Source organism: Rana temporaria, chromosome 3 (genome assembly GCF_905171775.1).
Source record: "Rana temporaria chromosome 3, aRanTem1.1, whole genome shotgun sequence".
Lineage (NCBI taxonomy): Eukaryota > Metazoa > Chordata > Amphibia > Anura > Ranidae > Rana > Rana temporaria.
Window position 1 is genome coordinate 220,481,519 of NC_053491.1, and position 18,501 is coordinate 220,500,019.

The 18,501-nt window shown below is 39.7% G+C and overlaps 1 protein-coding gene across 1 annotated transcript in view; it reads left to right on the plus strand.

The window, feature by feature from the left end:
- The window catches only part of LOC120932123, a 103,927-nt gene extending 89,488 nt beyond the window's left edge, over positions 1-14,439 (plus strand). Inside the window, exon 6 of the mRNA XM_040344279.1 lies at positions 14,016-14,439. Within this exon, the coding sequence (XP_040200213.1) occupies positions 14,016-14,246 (231 nt within the window). The 3' untranslated portion in view covers positions 14,247-14,439. The remainder of the gene's footprint in view (positions 1-14,015) is intronic.
- Positions 14,440-18,501: the final 4,062 nt, after the last annotated feature.

Sequence of the window (18,501 nt, forward strand, 5' to 3'; positions counted from 1 at the left end):
TTGGGGGCATTTCCCAAAATACATTTATGTGTCAGACAAAGCACTTTGAAAGTGATTCTGTCTTTCACTGGCAGCCAGTGAAGGCTTCTCAGTGAGGGTGAGATTGATTCCCATGGTTTTTTCCCAGTCACAAGTCGCGTGGCCGTATTCTGAACGACCTGTAGGCGAGTGATTTGGTACTTTGGGAGTCCGAGGTAAAGGGCATTTGCATAGTCAAGTTTGGAGTTAACAATTGTTCCCACCACGACTGCTATGTCTTCTTTAGGAATGAATGGAATAAGTCTGCGTAGTAGGCGCAGCAGATGGTGCGATCCGCTGACTACTGACCCTATTTGTGCATCCATTGTCATGTAGGTGTCGAAGATGACTTTTGACTTTGGTGCTAGGGGTGATGATTTTGCCCAGAATGGGCGGAGGTGTCCAGGTTGTTGCCAGTTGATTCTTTCAATTGGCGTGAAACAGGAGAAGTTCTGTTTTCGAACCGTTGAGTTTAAGATAACTTTTTGTCATCCAGTTCTCTATCAAAGAGAGGCAATTCTCTAGACCGAGATGATGATCCTTTTTATTGCAGATGCGAAAGTACAATTGTGTGTCATCTGCATAAGAGTGGTAGAGCATCTTTTGGCTGCTGATGATTTCAAAAAGAGGGCGGAGATAGATATTGAACAGCACTGGCGACAGAGGGGATCCTTAAGGGACTCCGCATGACACCGTGCGTTTTTCAGAGGTGAATGGTCCCAGTTTCACTACTTGTGATCGGTTTTCCAAAAAGGAGGAGAACCAGAAATCTCTACAACAAAGTGGGAAGGAGGGGTGAGATGGGCAGTGAGAGCTACTATTCCATTATCAGCATGGCTTAGGGCACGTAGAAGGAAAGATAGATCTGAAACTAGAGTTGTGGTTTTAATGTCTGCGTCATTTTCTGTGTTATTCCTTTATGATGTCACCTAAAGTAAGATGTACATTAAGCTTATAAGGAATGTGACTACTAGTTGATTTCTTAGCTGATACACCCGTGTGCTGCAGCTTGTAGCTCTTTACTTCAATAAAGGGATAGCAACAAGTTGCCTAAGATTAAGCTACGCAGTTGTCTTATGTAACAACAGTTTTCTGCTCTGACAGTTTGTTGTTTAGCGGAAAAGGAAAACATGACATTTGGAGGTTAACTTGAACAACATAATGCTGACAGGTGCTCCCCAGTCTAGCCTACGATCATTACCATTTTAACAAGTCTGTAACAGACACAGTGATAACCCAGTGGGGTGCCTACATCTCAGTTTAGCTAGTGATGCCACATCAATGTATTACAATTTTCATCCTTTGTTTTCCTCTTTTATGTTGCTGAATTGCAATAATTACAGCCCATTGATTCACTTTTTACGTGAACTGTAGACTTAATTAGCTACCCAACCACAGCAAAAGAATGTCAGCAAAGAAGTAACTTTTTTATTTTTTATTATACATGTGCAATGCTTTATTGTTAATGTGTTTCACCGTATATCTAAGGCAAAGTGTGTATATTAAATATGTGGTCTATGTTGCAACTAAAAAAAGTAATTTAAAAGGATATTTAAAAGGATAACATTTATTTTTTATCATATTTTTTTTTCCTGGAAGTTATCAGTTTTCAATAATTTACCTATGTTGCTGTGTATAGGATTATAAAACTATTAAAGTTTTTTGGAGCTGTACTCTTTAGTTATTCTCTTGGGAATAATCCTTGCTTATTTCCTGCGATTTCTGAACTGTCTGCTTGCCTTGGTATTGAAAAAATGTGAACTATAATGCCCTGTACATGTACAAACGATCGGTTCGTCTGATGAAAACAAACCGATGGATTTTTTCATCAGATATCCGATGAAGCTGACTTTCATCAGTCTTGCCTACACACCATCGGTTAAAAATCCGATCGTGTCCAACGCGGTGACGTAAAACACAACAACGTGCAGAGAAAAATGAAGTTCAATGCTTCCCAGCATGCGTGGTCTTGATTCTGAGCATGCGTGGATTTTTGACCGATGGATTTCCCCACAGACGATCGTTTTTTTCTATCGTTTTTTTAACCATACAAAAATTTTAAAACAGGTTCTATTTTTTTCCACTGATGGGAAAAAAACTGATGGGGCCCACACACGTTCGGTTAGTCCGATGAAAACGGTCCATCAGTCCGTTTTCATCAGACGAACCGATCGTGTGTACAGGGCATACATTGGTACATCTGCCTGACTATCTAGAGTTAAATTAATCACGGGCTGGTTTGTGGGAATCACAACTGATAAATCAACATCAGTCTCTTAGCACAGAACCCACTAAGCTCTAAAACAGGGGTGTCAAACTCAATTTCATCGAGGGCCGCATCAGCATTATGACTGCCCTCAAAAGGGCCGGTTGTATGTGTAAGATTAGATGTCCAGCGCATCCCCTCCTCTTACATTAGATGTTAAGAGCCAACTCACCATCAGAAGTTGAGTCCCCCACTCTCCCTTACATCACACTGCACCCCCTTTCCTTAAGCTGCTGCTGGGAAGAAGCTGGATGCATTGCTTAAAAGCAGAAAGTAAGGGTCTTGAGGAGGACCAGAGGAGAGGAGGAGAGGTGCGAGGGCCACATGAAATGGCCTGGAGGGCCGGATTCGGCCCGCGGGCCTTGTGTTTGACACCCGTGCTCTAAAACATAACTTTTATTCATACACAGCTAAAATAACATATATTGGTAAACATTATGAATCTGCAGGTGGATGCAGAGGGTAAAACAAATGGTAGGTGTACATGTTGTCTGGTGTGGGGGACACTCACTAGTATGACCAGTTTTGGACATAAGTAAGATAATTTTTCTCCTTATGGAAAACTTACATGTTTTTATGGCTATTTTTGTGTTAGGACATTTATTTGTTTGTTAAAAAAAGTCCTTCCCTGAGATCTTTTAATGTAATGTAAGAGGGCACATGAGGCAGGTGAGCCACATGACATTATACACTCCATGTCGTGCATTGCCAGTATGACTAAATTGCAAGCTGACCCTGAACAATTTCAAAATGGCAGCACAAGGGTACAGGCAGCGGAAAGGCAGCCTGAAAAGGAGAAAGAGAGGCAGGATGGAAGTACTAAGTGTACTTGTTTACACTATTTCAGATATTCATGTCTTTTTCTATAAAAGGGGGGTGGGGAAGGTCCTACTTAAAAACAAAAATGAGCATCACCCACTTACAAATAAACTTTAATTAATTTAACACAAATATGTAGGAATAGTAAACATTTTCGAACCTTGTAGTCCTTGATTCCTCCTTATGCTTCTATTTAATTTGCAACATTCAGTTAATATTAATAATAAAAAAATATTTTACAATGTTTATAAATGACATAATGTTCACAAAAGGAAAATCATTTTAGTATTTCAAAAACGGTATTAATCCTTAGTACCACCCATAGCCATAAAACTCATTAAAGTGAGTTTGCATTTGTCAAATAAAATAGGACACAGCAGAAGTGCTGACCGGTAAGTGTTACTGCGCTTCCCATGGTGCTGGGAGCTGGTTCATTTATACTAACTATTCAAGCCAGATTTATGGATTATGTCGAGACAGTACCGTGACAGTGAATATGTGGATTGCAATGCACTTGGTTTTATTCATGTATCTTATTTTATTTGTGACTATTTAGTTGTATGCCAACTTGTCAAAGGAAAGAGCAAAAAAAAATTGGTTGACTTTTTGGCTGCCGAGCTTGCATGAAACATTTATCCCATAGTACATCAGTTCCATAGCATGCCTGACCTGTATTTATATTATTCTTTTACAGTACATAACATTTCACAATTTAATTTCAATACATTTTTATTGAGATCTGAGAGCAAAAGGCAACACCAATCATCATATGAAAGTCAGAAAGGATTGTGTATATAAATATGCGAGTGTCAAAGACATTGCATGGTATAGCAAGACCCCTTTCACACGGGCGCGGGCCATGTTATCTAGTTTTAGTGGTGCTTTACCGCTGTTTAAACTGCGCTTTTTGGCTGCTAGCGGGGCGCTTTTAAACCCCATTAGCGGCCAAAAAAATGGTTAAAGGCTCCTGTGTTGCAACGCTGCTGAAGCGCTTTGCAGACGCTTTGGCAGCGTGCCCATTCATTTCAATAGGCAGGGGCTATTTAGGAGCGGTGTATACTGGGGTGGCATGGGAGGCATTTTTCAGGTGCCTGAAAAAAGCCTCAGTGTGAAAGGGGTCTTACAGTAGAACAATAAAAACAATCAAGTAAAGTAACATGCACAACAAAAGACAATTCGGTCATCATAAATGATATGTTTCTAGTAAGTCAAAATAGAAAAAAAACATCTTTACAGTGCAGTCGTATTAAACATCTTGGACCACAATGGACCAACAAAAAGATTAAGCCTTGAGGTATTTTATGCTCCAACCTTCTCATAATTATAGTAAGTGTTGACTCTATATATTACTTCTGATATATTGGGAGCAATAGTGATCTTCCAGTTTTTTGTTATAAACATTCAGCCACTAACAAAATGTGCATCACAATAGTTGTATACTAGATAGGGTAGGAGTCAATAGAGATAGCCAGTATTAATAAATGGGGAGTGGACTGAGAGAGAAATCCAACATTTCACAAAGTATAAAGTATATATGACTATTTACCTTAGTCTTTGCCCCCAGGGGAGCTTACAATCCATGTTCTACCACAGGCATGCGATTCAAACACTCTAAGGACAGTTTTAAAGCAGACCTGAAGTAAAAACTTGACTTTATGTCCCACACGATCCATATCTGCCCCTCACAAAAATATAATGTCAGCTGAAGTAGATTCTCTCTAGATACACTATATTACCAAAAGTAGTGGGAATCCTGCCTTTGGGATGAATTAGAGTGGAGACTGCGAGCCAGGCCTTCACGTCCAACATCAGTGCCTGACCTCACAAATGCGCTTCTGAAAGAATGGTCAAACATTCACAATAGACACACTCCTAAACCTTGTGGACAGCCTTTCCAGAAGAGTTGAAGCTGTTTTAGCTGCAAAGGGTGGGCCAACTCAATATTGAACCCTACAAACTAAGACTGGGATGCCAATAAAGTTCATGTGCGTGTAAAGGCAGGTGTCCCAATACGTTTGGTAATATAGTGTATGTGCCATGGCCACAGCGGGGTTCTGTGTAAGGCAGAAGCACTTATTAGCAGCCTTTCTTTGAGCAAAAAAAATCTTACACTGATAGGTTTGTAGAACGTACATGGGGTAATAAAGAGACATTGTCTATTTGTTCACTTTGTCTAAGTGGGTGATATCTCCTCCACCTCTTCCCCCAGTGACCGTTTGTGAGCCTGGTAATAATCAGACACTATGTCCTAAGCACTGTTATAATGGAGTACCGGAAGCCAGATCTGTTTTAGCAGTGAACAAAAGGATTTATTAGAGCAAATAGACCACCAGGAAATGCAGAAGGAGTATACTTTGCTGGTGAAGGTGACCTAAAGTGACAGTATTTCAAATTTGAGTATTTGGCCAGCTGTAAGGGTAAGCTCAATAAGCCGCTTGTGTTTTTGGATTGTTAGGGGAAACTTCCAAAGAGATCTCAAACTAACACAGGAAACAAGAACAAGTACTACAAAGTTTATATAGGCATATAAAAAAAATGGTGGTGGTAGTTAGGTGTTCAGAGTGGAGGATTAAGAAAATTAGGATTAATGCTTTAACCTCCCTGGCGGTATGATTCTGTCTGGAATTACGTACCAAAAGCGGTACAATTATTTGCAAGGAAATTTGGCGTTTTATACTGTAGGCCTGTAATTCTTAGGAATAACTCACTTAAATCTGACCAAACAAGAATCTAATAGGCATCCCGGGTATGACATTTTTTTAAAAACAAAATGATAAATTACAATATAATAAATAATTATAAATAATTATAACAAATAATAATATAATTCTAATAAAAATTATTCAATAATGTAATCGACTCAAAATCACTGAAATTTTCTCAGTTGCAGAATTGTCGCTGTCATTATTTTATTTTTTTTATGACGAATTTCCCCACAAATCGCTATCGCACAATTCTGCAAGTGATTATAATTTATTATCGCTGTTTTCTAGCTGATCTAAAACCATTTTTGACATAAAGGGACACTTTTGGTTGCTATGGACAATCTACAGTTTGCAGGGAGAAAGAACAGTTTTTATTATATAAAAGAACATGCATGACACTGGGCAGACCACTAGGGACAAGGGGGGTGTGTATTTTTTACATACAGTACTGTAATCTATAAGATTACAGTATACTGTATGTAAAGTGTTTGTTTACGTTTTTGAATTTGTGCCGATCTCCGCTCCCGTGCTTCGTAACGTCGCAGGGAACGGAGATCGGCGGCACAGGAGGACGCTGTGTGAATCGCGCGAGGTCCCGCTCGCTCACACAGCGCGGTGACATCGCTGGATCCAGGACAAGGTAAGCCAGCGCGCGCTGCAGGCTCTGCATAGCTTACCCCGAGCGTGACTCGGGAATACCGATCGCAGCAGAAAAAATCCACCCCGAGTCACGCTCGGGGATACCACCAGGCAGGTTAACCACTTGGGATCCGCCTGCCGTCAATAGACGGCTACAGTGCGGATCCCAAAAGCCAAACCGCCGTCAATTGACGGCCGCCCCTTTGGGCGTTCCCCGCGCGCGCTCCAGAGCGCGCTGCGGGGAAAATCTGTGTTGGCCGTGTCCCTCGGACACAGCCAATTACAGATCGCCGCGAACGGCCAATCAGAGTGGCCGTTCGCGAGGCGATCTGTGCGGCCAATGAGAGAGGATCTCATATGTAAACATATGAGATCATCTCTCATTGCCGTTTTACACAGAGACAGCGGTGCTGTCTCTGGAGAGGAGACCGATCTGTGTCTCTTGTACATAGAGACATAGATCGGTCACCCCCCCAGTCACCCCCCCTCCACCTACAGTTAGAACACTAAGCAGGGATACATTTAACCCCTTCCTCACCCCCCTAGTGTTAACCCCTTCAATGCCAGTCACATTTATACTGTAATTAGTGCATATTTATAGCACTGATCGCAGTATAAATGTGAATGGCGCCAAAAATGTGTCCGATGTGTCCGCCATAACGTCGCAGTCCATTAAAAATCGCAGATCGCCGCCATTTCTAGTAAAAAAAATAATTAAAAAAAAATAATTCTGTCCCCTATTTTGTAAGCGCTATAACTTTTGCGCAAACCAGTCGCTTATTGCGATTTTTTTTTTTTTGTTTACCAAAAATATGTAGAAGAATACGTATCGGCCTAAACTGAGAAAAAAAAATGTTATTTTTTTTTTAAATTGGGATATTTATTATAGCAAGAAGTAAAAAATATTGTATTTTTTTCAAAATTGTCTCACTTTTTTGTTTATAGCGCAAAAAATAAAAACCGCACAGGCGATTAAATACCACCAAAAGAAAGCTCTACTTGTGGGGAAAAAAGGACGTCAATTTTGTTTGGGAGCCACGTCGCACGACCGCGCAATTGTTAGTTAAAGCGATGCAGTGCCGAAAGCTGAAATTTCACCTGGGCAGGAGGGGGGTATATGTGCCCAGTAAGCAAGTGGTTAATGATAAAATAAAAATAATGATGAGGATGAATGTTATTGGCTGATTGTAACCAAAGAGGAGGAGCAGTGGAGGCCGATTTCTTACACTGCTTCTGGACATGCCCGGTAGTCCAGGACTTCTGGGAAGAAGTGGGTGCTTTCATCTCATCGGCGCTAGGCCTCCCAAACATAATCCACCCCAAGAACTGCCTATTAGGCATTTTTGGCAAATTACACCTATCATCACATGCCAAGAGCCTGCTCCGTATACTCTTCTTCTATGTTAAAAAAGCTATTTTACTGTCCTGGAAGGGCACACAGACCTCTATAAAAAAAAAACTCTAGTTAAAACTTATTAATGACGCTATCCCACTGTATAAACTTACTTTTTAACTCCGGAAACGGAACAAAACCTTCCACAAAATTTGGGGTAGATGGTTGTCTAGACCGCTAACCCTCTCCCAGCACTGATTGTACTACTCTTGCTTGACCATTGATGGGCGGATCTCTAATGTTTGGACCTCCGCTTTTGCTATAACCAGGGTATATACCTGATCCTTTTACCACTGTGCCTACTTTATATTTTGCACTGATGTCAGTTTATTTTTCTATGTTTGAGTGTATTGCCTAACGTTTATGACCGGGTTGTCTGGTGTTTTTTTTTGTATGTTTTTCTGTTTGTTGGTTTGTCTTAAACCTAATAAAAATATCTTTAAAAAAAAAAAGATAGCAATAAAAAAGCTAGAACTAAATTGACAATTCAACATGAACGACGAAGATTCGACAAAGCATACAAAAACATACAAACGTTGAATCTGTCATTGAATGCTTATGGTGTCTGTCAAAATTTCTAAGAAGATTCGACAGAGCAGCTAAACTGTACAAGGCTGCAATTGTACAGTTCCGGTCAAATGCTCGGCCCATAGGCTATAGAAAAATTCTAATGTTGGTTGACTAGTAATAATAATTAAATATAATTATTACTAGTCATACAAAATTAGAATTCTACTAGCTAGCTTGTAGGCGGAACATTCCTCCGGAAATGTACGAGCGCTGCGTCGTACAAGTTTTGCTGCTCCGTCGAATCTTCTTTGAACATTCAACAGACACCATAAGCCTTCAATGACAGATTCGACCTTAATTTATTCAGATTTTCGGACGAATGCAATTTCTAACAAAAAAACTAATAAATAAAAACGAGTTTCGGGAGTAACTAAATACATTTATTTTTCGGACGAAATATTTCAGTGTGCACATGTCTAATGTTTACTAGTAAAGTAAGGTACAAAGGTGAAATGTAGTGATAGTAGTAGTAGTGACACAATCCCAGTCCAGCACAGTAAAGATCAGTTTTGAATTGTAAGCTACAACACTAGAAGATTACTATGCACATGTAATGTCTATAATTTCATTTAGTCTACAGGATTTGTGTTTTATCTTACTATGGCAGCTTTGTTTTAATCTGTAAGCAGCAGCTTAATGCAAGGTCTCCTCCAGAGTTACATTGGAGATGTGAGCTGATAAAAGACCCGTGCAACAAATGTTTATAGCGTTAAATATGAACAAAAGTTCTTTCTTTAGGCTGGACAATGTGACACAGGCGTGTGTGAAGCACACTGAGAATGTTCAATTCTCAGTTGATCTGGTCTTAGTAATTATTCTTCAGACCAAGCAGCATATTATCACACACCAAGGTTAATGCCAAAAGATTACCCATCATTTTTACATTCAATGTGAAAGTGGTGCAAACAGGTGCAGACACAAAAAGAAAATGAGGGGTAAAAACTAGAAGAATGAAAGCAAAGGACTATTAGTTTTAACCACAGTAAAATTAAAGGCTTCTTGAAATAAGGAGCATTCTTATATTACCAACTGAACGCGTACAATTAGAGTAAAGCTTTATTAGGGCAGGCACGGACATTTGCACACACACATACACAAATCAAACCCTTTCATATTGCACTGAGTGCTCCTTTCATGTTTTGCTGATGACTAAATTTACTGGTGTTGCAGAAAAAAGGGCAAAACTGCTGTACATAATTGTACACATACCTCTTGAAGCCAAACACAATAATAAAAAAAGAAAAAAAAAAAAAAGGGCACTTGTAGTTTTTAAAAAAAAAATGTTTGTTTAATTTCTATTAACAGCTAAATATAACCTAATAACTTTTTGAATGTCAGATGAAGATTAGTACCAAAAATACATTTTGAAAAGAGAAAAATCACATAGCTTAGTGAATGAAATTAAGGTGTACTTACTTCCACAATCATTAAGTCATGCAAGCAAAAATCTTTTTTTTTTTTTTCCTTGAACATGTTTGAGTATTTTTTGTAAAGTAAATAATAATCTTGTTTTACCCCATTTACTGAGATAAGTGGAAATTGACTTTACAAAGTGAAAACTCACTTTGAACGTGACCATGCTATACTTCTTGAGTATATTAACCTCACCGTCAGCATAATATATCTGTTTTATTAAATGTTGCTGTGTTACATGCTACTATGTGACCAGTATAGCTGCAAAGCATAACTTTTAGTTATAGCTTATTAGTTACATATACAGTAAAACCTTGGTTTGCAAGCATAATTTGTTCCAAATACATGTTTGTAATCCAAAGCACTTGTATATCAAAGCATTTTTTTACAGGGTATAAAAGAGAAGAGAGGCGCCTCTAAGTGTAGCAACATGTTGCTAAATGTTGTACCTTCATTAAATGTAACCATATTGCTACACTTGGAGGCTCCTCTCTTCTTTTTTATACTCAGCTGTGACATGACGCTACTCTTATATCAAGACATAGCTTGTATATCAAGGCAAAATTTATTAAAACATTTTTCCTGTCTTGCAAAACGCTCTCAAACCAAGTTACTCTCAAACCAAGGTTTTACTGTATATTGGAGTGCCAGTAATAGATTAGCAATTTATTTTAGTTACATTTTTTTTAACTACCGGTATATATTGTCTAATTTTGCACTCTAGTTCTGATATTTAACAAAATGTGACTAAAGCCCAATTTATTTATTTATTTATTTTTTCGATAGAGTGGATAGATGATTAAATTACTTGTCAGGTTGGTATTGTGGGTTGTGCAAAGAGGAAAGTAGCAAAAGGAGAACATATATCCAGATTTAATTTTTATTAAGATTGTTATATCATAAAAAAGCAACATGTTTCAAGGGTTCAAAGGGTCCCCCTTCATCAGGGTTAATAGAATTGAAGGAATCCTGGGGGCTAGGTATGATAAAACTTAAAGAGTATGTTACGCCAGCATTTCATATTCCTGATATGTGCCTGCTGTACCATGTACCTATATGAAAAAGTATCCAGTTTTCTTTGTATTGCTTCCTGTGTGAAATCCTAAAATTTTCTAATAATAACTTACCACACTAAACAGGAGAACAAACTGTGGTCAGTTCTCTAGCTATGCTGGTAACTCAGCCTGCTCTCCTCCAATGATCAGGCCTGTTTTGACACCCCTCCTGCATATCCATTCACTGGGAAGCTCAATGTGCTGCTGCTTCTCCTCCCCCCAGCTCATATGCAGCTGAGAACAGGGGGAATGTGATCACTTATAAAAAATGGGAGAAAAAGCTATGTATAATGCTCTTTTATATCTAAACAAAATGTTTTGCCTTTTATTCCAAATTTAAACTGAATGGGTTGTTTTACAAGGTGGTCGTTTACAATCATTTTAATCAGGCAACTAAAGCTATCGTACAAATAAATCCCTCAGGATCCTTCCAATTCTATTAGATCAGTACATGCTTTGTGCAAGTCATGAGGAATGGGGACCCTTTGAACCTCCGAAACGCATTAACTCTTTATACTATCAGAATTTATATTACATTTGAACTTTATATGTTCTGCTTTTGATACCTTCCTCATTGCACACCCTATCCCTACTCGAGGAAAAAAAAGCCAACCTTTGGCCACCACTCCTGCAAGAGTTTCTTAATGAGAATCATTCTCTCTATACTTCTTAAAGTGATGATCAGTAAAAAAATGTTGATTAATATTTTTTATTATTTTTTATTAAGATAAAAAAATGATATGCTTATCTGCTCTGTGCAACAATATTGCATAGAGCAATCCCTTGCCTCTTTTTGGGTGTCCCCCACTGGCACACTCCACTCCTCTTCTCTTCTGAGTGCCACCATAAGTTGTATGGGGGCATGCGTGCGGGCACGCTTCCAAACCAGGCTGTGTGCACCCATAATTACATTATGCCATTCCAGGCATGTTCCTTGCTCTCGCCCCACAAGATTTGACTGATGGCAGCCGGAGCCTATGGGCTCCACTGCTCTCAGTGCAGCCTGTTAATCCAGGAAGAGAGGAGAGTGGGGCAGCTGGAGGGGACAGTGCTGGATTGTGTGAAGTGTGTGTGTGTGGGGGGGGGGGGGGGGGGGGACGACGACGACAAGTAGGGGGGTGGTTTTTAGCCTAATGCAGGGAATGCCTTAAGATAGAAACCACCTAGACTTTAAAGCTACCAGAACAGGAATTGAAGGGAATTCAAAGTGTCTTCTCCTGAATGGGACACACATGGCCCCGATCTCCTCTGTGATGAATGATCCCAGATCCGGCTTCAGCCTGTTACAGCCAGGGAAGCATCTAACCAAGCATTGTCTGTGCTCCGTTAGTTGCTTTGCAGGACACAGGAAACATTAGGGGTCCAATAGGTCTCTGATGTCTCCATAAAGAGTACCTGCCACCTGCCCAATAATAAAAAAAAAAAAAACATTTCAAAAATAAAAAAAGGAAAAGCACCTCTGTCCCCCCATGCAACATGCAAATTCAAATGCACAGTTAGGTCCACCATGCATATGTAAACGGTGATTGCACCCCACATGTGAGGTATTGCTATGAATGTCAGAGTGAGAGCAATAACTTTAGCAACTTTAAAACCTGTGAGATAAAGCAGCTACCTGTGCAATCGTGACACCAATAGCAAAACATAGAAAATATAAATTCATCAATAAGCAGGACTAAATCATAATTTAATCCCCTAACAATATTGTCTCTCTGACTAAACATGTTGGCTGTGGCTACGACGTTACAGCTTCACACATGCACGCCCCCGATCAGAATCTGGAGCTTGGTACAGTAATTTCAGCCTGCTGCTTTGGAAGATTTTTTTAGCAGAGTTTATTGAACCCGCTATTTGCAGTTCTTTTGCTCTTTCTGCCCACAACATATGTGTATCATCTTGTACCATTAGTTATTGTCCTATGGTACTTTCTATTAAGTTTTATATAAGCGTGGTGTTTACATATTACACTATGGGCATGCATTGTTCTTATCTCTTGGTATATCCATAATATCGGTGGAGAAATCCCATTGGGAATGTGATACATATTTGGAGGATCGTGATTAAAGGAAATTATTAAGTGTAGTTGACCATTTCTACCCCAATGGTCCACAGTATCTGGTAAGAGGTTCCCTAAAACAGTGTCACTTGGTGGTTAAAGAAAAACCTTTTTTACACAGGAAGTTGGGCACTTGTGGAATCATATGGAATCACGGAATCACAGTGAAAGAATTTTATTTTGATTCTGCATGATTTTCTCACATCTTTTTGGATTTTTCAATAAGTTTTTTTTTCACATCTGTTCACATTCTATTAATACACGGACTGAAAAAGTTGTATATATAATTATTTATATATTTTGATCACTTTGTTTGTGGATTATCCACACAAGTCAATTAATTTGGATTATGCTTTAGTGCTTCTTTTTGATGAATTTATATAGTTCATGATTAACGCTTAACTGATATCCTGTAAAGGCTTTTAAAGGGGTTGTAAAGGTTCGTTTTTTATTTTCTAAATAGGTTCCTTTAAACTAGTGCATTGTTGGTTCACTTACCATTTCCTTTGATTACCCTTCTAAATGTTTTTTTCGTTGTCTGAATCTCTCACTTCCTGTTCCTCCTCAGTAAGCTTGCCCCCATCATCTGTGCTGTTCTGGCTGGGAGTTAGTCAGCCAGAACAGCTTACTGAGGAGGAACAGGAAGTGAGAAATTCAGACAAAGAAAATAAAGAAAAAAAACATTTAGAAGGGAAATGGAAGGAAAAGGTAAGTGAACCAACAATGCACTAGCTTAAAGGAACCTATTTAGAAAATAAAAAACAAACCTTTATAACCCCTTTAAAGCATTTTGAATCTTGGTATCTATTTACTCAATCATGTTTGTGTGCACTAAAATTAATTTAAGTGTATTTTGTATTTAAAATTTGCATTTGATAAACGGCTGCACAAATATTGCGCAACATTTTCCAGATGTGGCCACACACATTCATAAGCAGATCTGTAACATCTTAATGCTTGGTCCAGAGCTGGCTGAAAGTAGGTTTCTTTTATGTAAATTTTAACACTTAAACTTGAAGAATGCATAATATTTCTAAACCGTACAAAATCACTTTTTCTTCCTCTTTATTCTTTCTTTCAGCAACTTTTTCTATGCAATATTGATGCTGAAAGTAAAAGCATCAGTGTGGAGCAACTCTTGGTTGAGTTAAAGGTCGGAGGAATAAGCAGAGAGCATGAAGAAGCTGCACAACTGCAGTTAAGTCACATTAAGAAGCTGGATATCCTTGATTTCCTGACATATTTGCCACTGTTTGTCCTAATTCATAACTCTGTCATATCCAATCCCTTAGATGACACCAGAAAAATATGAAAAAACCTGAGATTTATCTTTATACTTACGGTATGACAAGATAATTATCCCCTTACTACAGATACTATTCATGGACATTCAAGGACCAAAAGGGATACCCAAAACTTCTTATTAGCCTAGCCAATATGAGGATTTGTCAAGGATACTGAACACTCATGTTGTCTGAAACATAATAAAAGGTGCTGAGCAAGAACCACAAACGTGTCATTACAGTCCTTGGGTGACCATATGTTCTATTCTTTTTGCTTAATGTTCCAATGGATGGTCACAAAAGTCAGAGGCAACTAGTGCATAAGACAAATACCAGTGTAGGTGTAGGTATCTTACATGTATGATAATTGCCTTCTAATTTGGTAACAAGGTATTTAAACCAGTGTTTCTTAACTTTTTTTCAATCAAGGCATAATGTAGCATCATCTACATACATAGAACACCTAAGAGTAGAGGTGATTTTTTCTTCCAAAGCAGAAGACTTTTGCACACTGGTTATGACTAATATTATACATGTTTAAATTCTAATTATTATTTGCAGTTTACAGTTTTGTTTTTCTTTTTAATTAAGAATAAATCTAGATTCTTTGAACATTTGGATGAAGTATAATATTATCTTAAGTACGGTAACCTAATTCAGTAATTGTTAATTAAAACCTAAATATATAAGGTGAAACTTTAAAATAAAATGATCCAGAAGGCAATCCACACCATACTGATTGCCTAGGGGTGTGTCTGAACAATTGGCCACTTCCCTTTAAAGTTGTATAGTTTGTAACTGTTTGAAGATAAAAAATCTGAATAGTAGGGTGTGCAAAAAAACAACACATTTTTTTTTAAAAAGGGCACGTCTAACCACTGTAGGGCTACCTCCTCAAAGTTTATTAAATTAAATGAAACCGCATACAAAAACATTGGGCCAGATTCACGCACTTGCGCTGTGGCGTAACGTATGTCATTTACGGTACAAAGAAAAACAAAAAAACTGCGCTACAACACAATAAACACCAAGGCAGCAGCTATCGTGTGAAGTACACAAATAAACATAAAAAACAAAAAACCGCGCCAAGAATAGGTTAATCAAGTCCACTACTAAAAGTAGAAGTAATACGATGGATAAAGTCTATGAGCTCTTAAACAGAGGCCAAAGATGCACTTGATAGTACAAGGACACAGGTTCCATATAGTGTGACACAATGATGTATTGATGGATGTGAATTCCTCCAACACCCGGTGACATGCATGCAGTATGTGACTTCCTCCACCTGAAAATCAAAAGCCTCTTACCAGAAGGTAAGGAATCAAAGCGTATGGCTATAACCCAGCCTCGGCCTTTACTTTCTCCAGGGATCCCAGATCAGGAGTCCGCAGCGCCACAATCGTTGAATCGCAGTCGCTCCAATAAAGGGAGTGTATGGAAAAGAGGACGCATATAGTGTAATACAGTAAAGTAACCAAAATTTATTAAAAAGTAGTCTACTTACAGCAGTATGAATAAAACAGTCAAAATGTTTAAAAGTTGAAAAAGCCGGCCGGCAAACAGGAGCCCTTCCTCCCGAGCGTGGTGACGTCACTGACGCAGCCTCCCAGACGCGTTTCGTCACAAGCTGACGTTGAGAACCCCCATTGAGAACGTCAGCTTGTGACGAAACGCGTCCGGGAGGCTGCGTCAGTGACGTCACCACGCTCGGGAGGAAGGGCTCCTGTTTGCCGGCCGGCTTTTTCAACTTTTAAACATTTTGACTGTTTTATTCATACTGCTGTAAGTAGACTACTTTTTAATAAATTTTGGTTACTTTACTGTATTACGCTATATGCGTCCTCTTTTCCATACACTCCCTTTATTGGAGCGACTGCTATCTAACGATTGTGACGCTGCGGACTCCTGATCTGGGATCCCTGGAGAAAGTAAAGGCCGAGGCTGGGTTATAGCCATCCGCTTTGATTCCTTACCTTCTGGTAAGAGGCTTTTGATTTTCAGGTGGAGGAAGTCACATACTGCATGCATGTCACCGGGTGTTGGAGGAATTCACATCCATCAATACATCATTGTGTCACACTATATGGAACCTGTGTCCTTGTACTATCAAGTGCATCTTTGGCCTCTGTTTAAGAGCTCATAGACTTTATCCATCGTATTACTTCTACTTTTAGTAGTGGACTTGATTAACCTATTCTTGGCGCGGTTTTTTGTTTTGTATGTCATTTACGTTACGCCGCCGCAAGTTTTAAGTGTAAGTGCTTGATTCACAAAGCACTTGCCTGTAAACTTGCGGCGGCGTAACGTAAATCCGTCCGGCGCAAGCCCGCCTAATTCAAATGGGGCGTGTGCCATTTAAATTAGGCGTGTTCCTGCGCCGAACATTCTGCGCATGCTCCGTTAGGAAATTTCCCGCCGTGCTTTGCGTGAAATTACGGCGCCCTGACATGTTTTTTGAACGTCGACGTGCGTTACGTCCTTTCGTATTCCCGTCTTACGCAAAAAAAATAATAATTGAAATTTGACGCGGGAACGACGGCCATACTTTAACATGGGCTGTCTAATATTACACCACCTAAATAGCAAGTGCAACTTTACGACGGGAAAAACCGACTAGCGACGACGTAAGAGAATGCGACAAACGCGCGTACCTTCGTGGATCGCCGTAAACAGCTAATTTGCATACCCGATGCGGAAAACGACGCAAACTCCACCCAGCAGTCGCCGAAGTATTGCATCCTAAGATCCAAAGGCGTACGAAGCCGTACGCCTGTCGGATCTTAGCCAAATGCCGTCGTATCTTTGTTTGTGAATTACAAATAAAGATACGACCCGGCAAATTTGAAAGTACGCCGGAGTATCAGCAGATACTCCGGCGTACTTTTTCTGTGAATCTGGCCCATTGTGCCTCTACAAAAAGCCTACCCCCCCTTCTTCCTCCCGCATTCCCATCACTCCCATCTCCCCATAAGTAAGTATTTCCCTCCCCAACCCAATTGCCCTAATGCAGCCCTCCCTGAAGGAGCTGGGAGAGAGATGAGTATGTACACTAAACCCCCCTAAAATATAGGGACAATGTTTTTTGATGCCGTTTCAATTAATTGAATAAACTTTGAGGAGGTAGCCCCAGGGTGGTTAGACGTGTCCTTTTTTTTATTTTGTGGTATAGTATTTTCAGTGAACACAACCTTCCATTATTTGTGGGTGACACCCTCATATATATTTTATTATGGTCAGGCTCCCAGCAGCATATGTTTTTTGCTCAGTAGTGTGTACGTGTTTGTTTGGGATAGAGGTGGGGGTTGGAGTGGTTTTAAAATTTGTGTGTATTAAATTAGTGTGTTTTTAGTTTATTAAGCCTAACTCCAGGCTCACCTATATCTTGCTATATATCAGTTGTACAGCCCCCTGTCCTGTACTGTAATTGCTAAGCTGATTTTACAGCATGCTGTGAGCTTCTCACAATGTATATTAGAAGCTGCAGCAAGTCAGATAAAGCTCATCTCAAATCCTGGCTTGAACATGTCTAACATTATCTAGCTCTTGTACAACCTTATTGTCTCTGGCCATCTCATTTGTTTAATTGGATTTCAGCTCTTTCAGTTATGGAGGCTCAGCATCATCTTGGTGTTACCTAGGGCAGTTTGCAGGCAATGGTTTTGCACAGAGCAACCCTGATCCTCTTGTTCTGGAGTCCCCCGATAGTGCTACTGGCTCCTTCCCCTTACAAGTGCCCCAATAGCAAGCTGCTTACTATGGGGCACCCGTGCGGACTCGATCCTTGCGTCCATTGACACCCAGAGCGTGTCTCAGCCCCACCCTTGAGCTCTCCTCACAGGCTGTGATTGACAGCAGCAGGAGCCAATGGCTACCGCTGCTGCCTCCATGTAGAGTAAGGAGGAAGAGCGCTGGGAGAGCTGCTGCTCTGGGGCACAGTGTTGGATCCAGATTGGGCTCAGGTAAGTATCAGTGGGGGCTGGGGAACTGATCACAGAAGATTTTTTACCTTAATGCAGAAAATGAATTAAAGTGTTACTAAACCCAGGAGCCTGCATTTACAATATCTGGTGTCCCACAGTACACAGGACATGGACATGCAATTATTTTAGTAAATATAAACTGCTAAATACCTTTTTTTATCAGCAGTTAGAGCAGTCTTGTAACTTCTATCAGTGTCCGGCCAAGCCCCGGTTAAAGCTTGTAGGAGGAGTTTTCTGACTGACCTATGAGACTGCAAGACCCCTGACCCTCTGTTTGGAAGGTGCTGATTTCCCTTGTACTGAT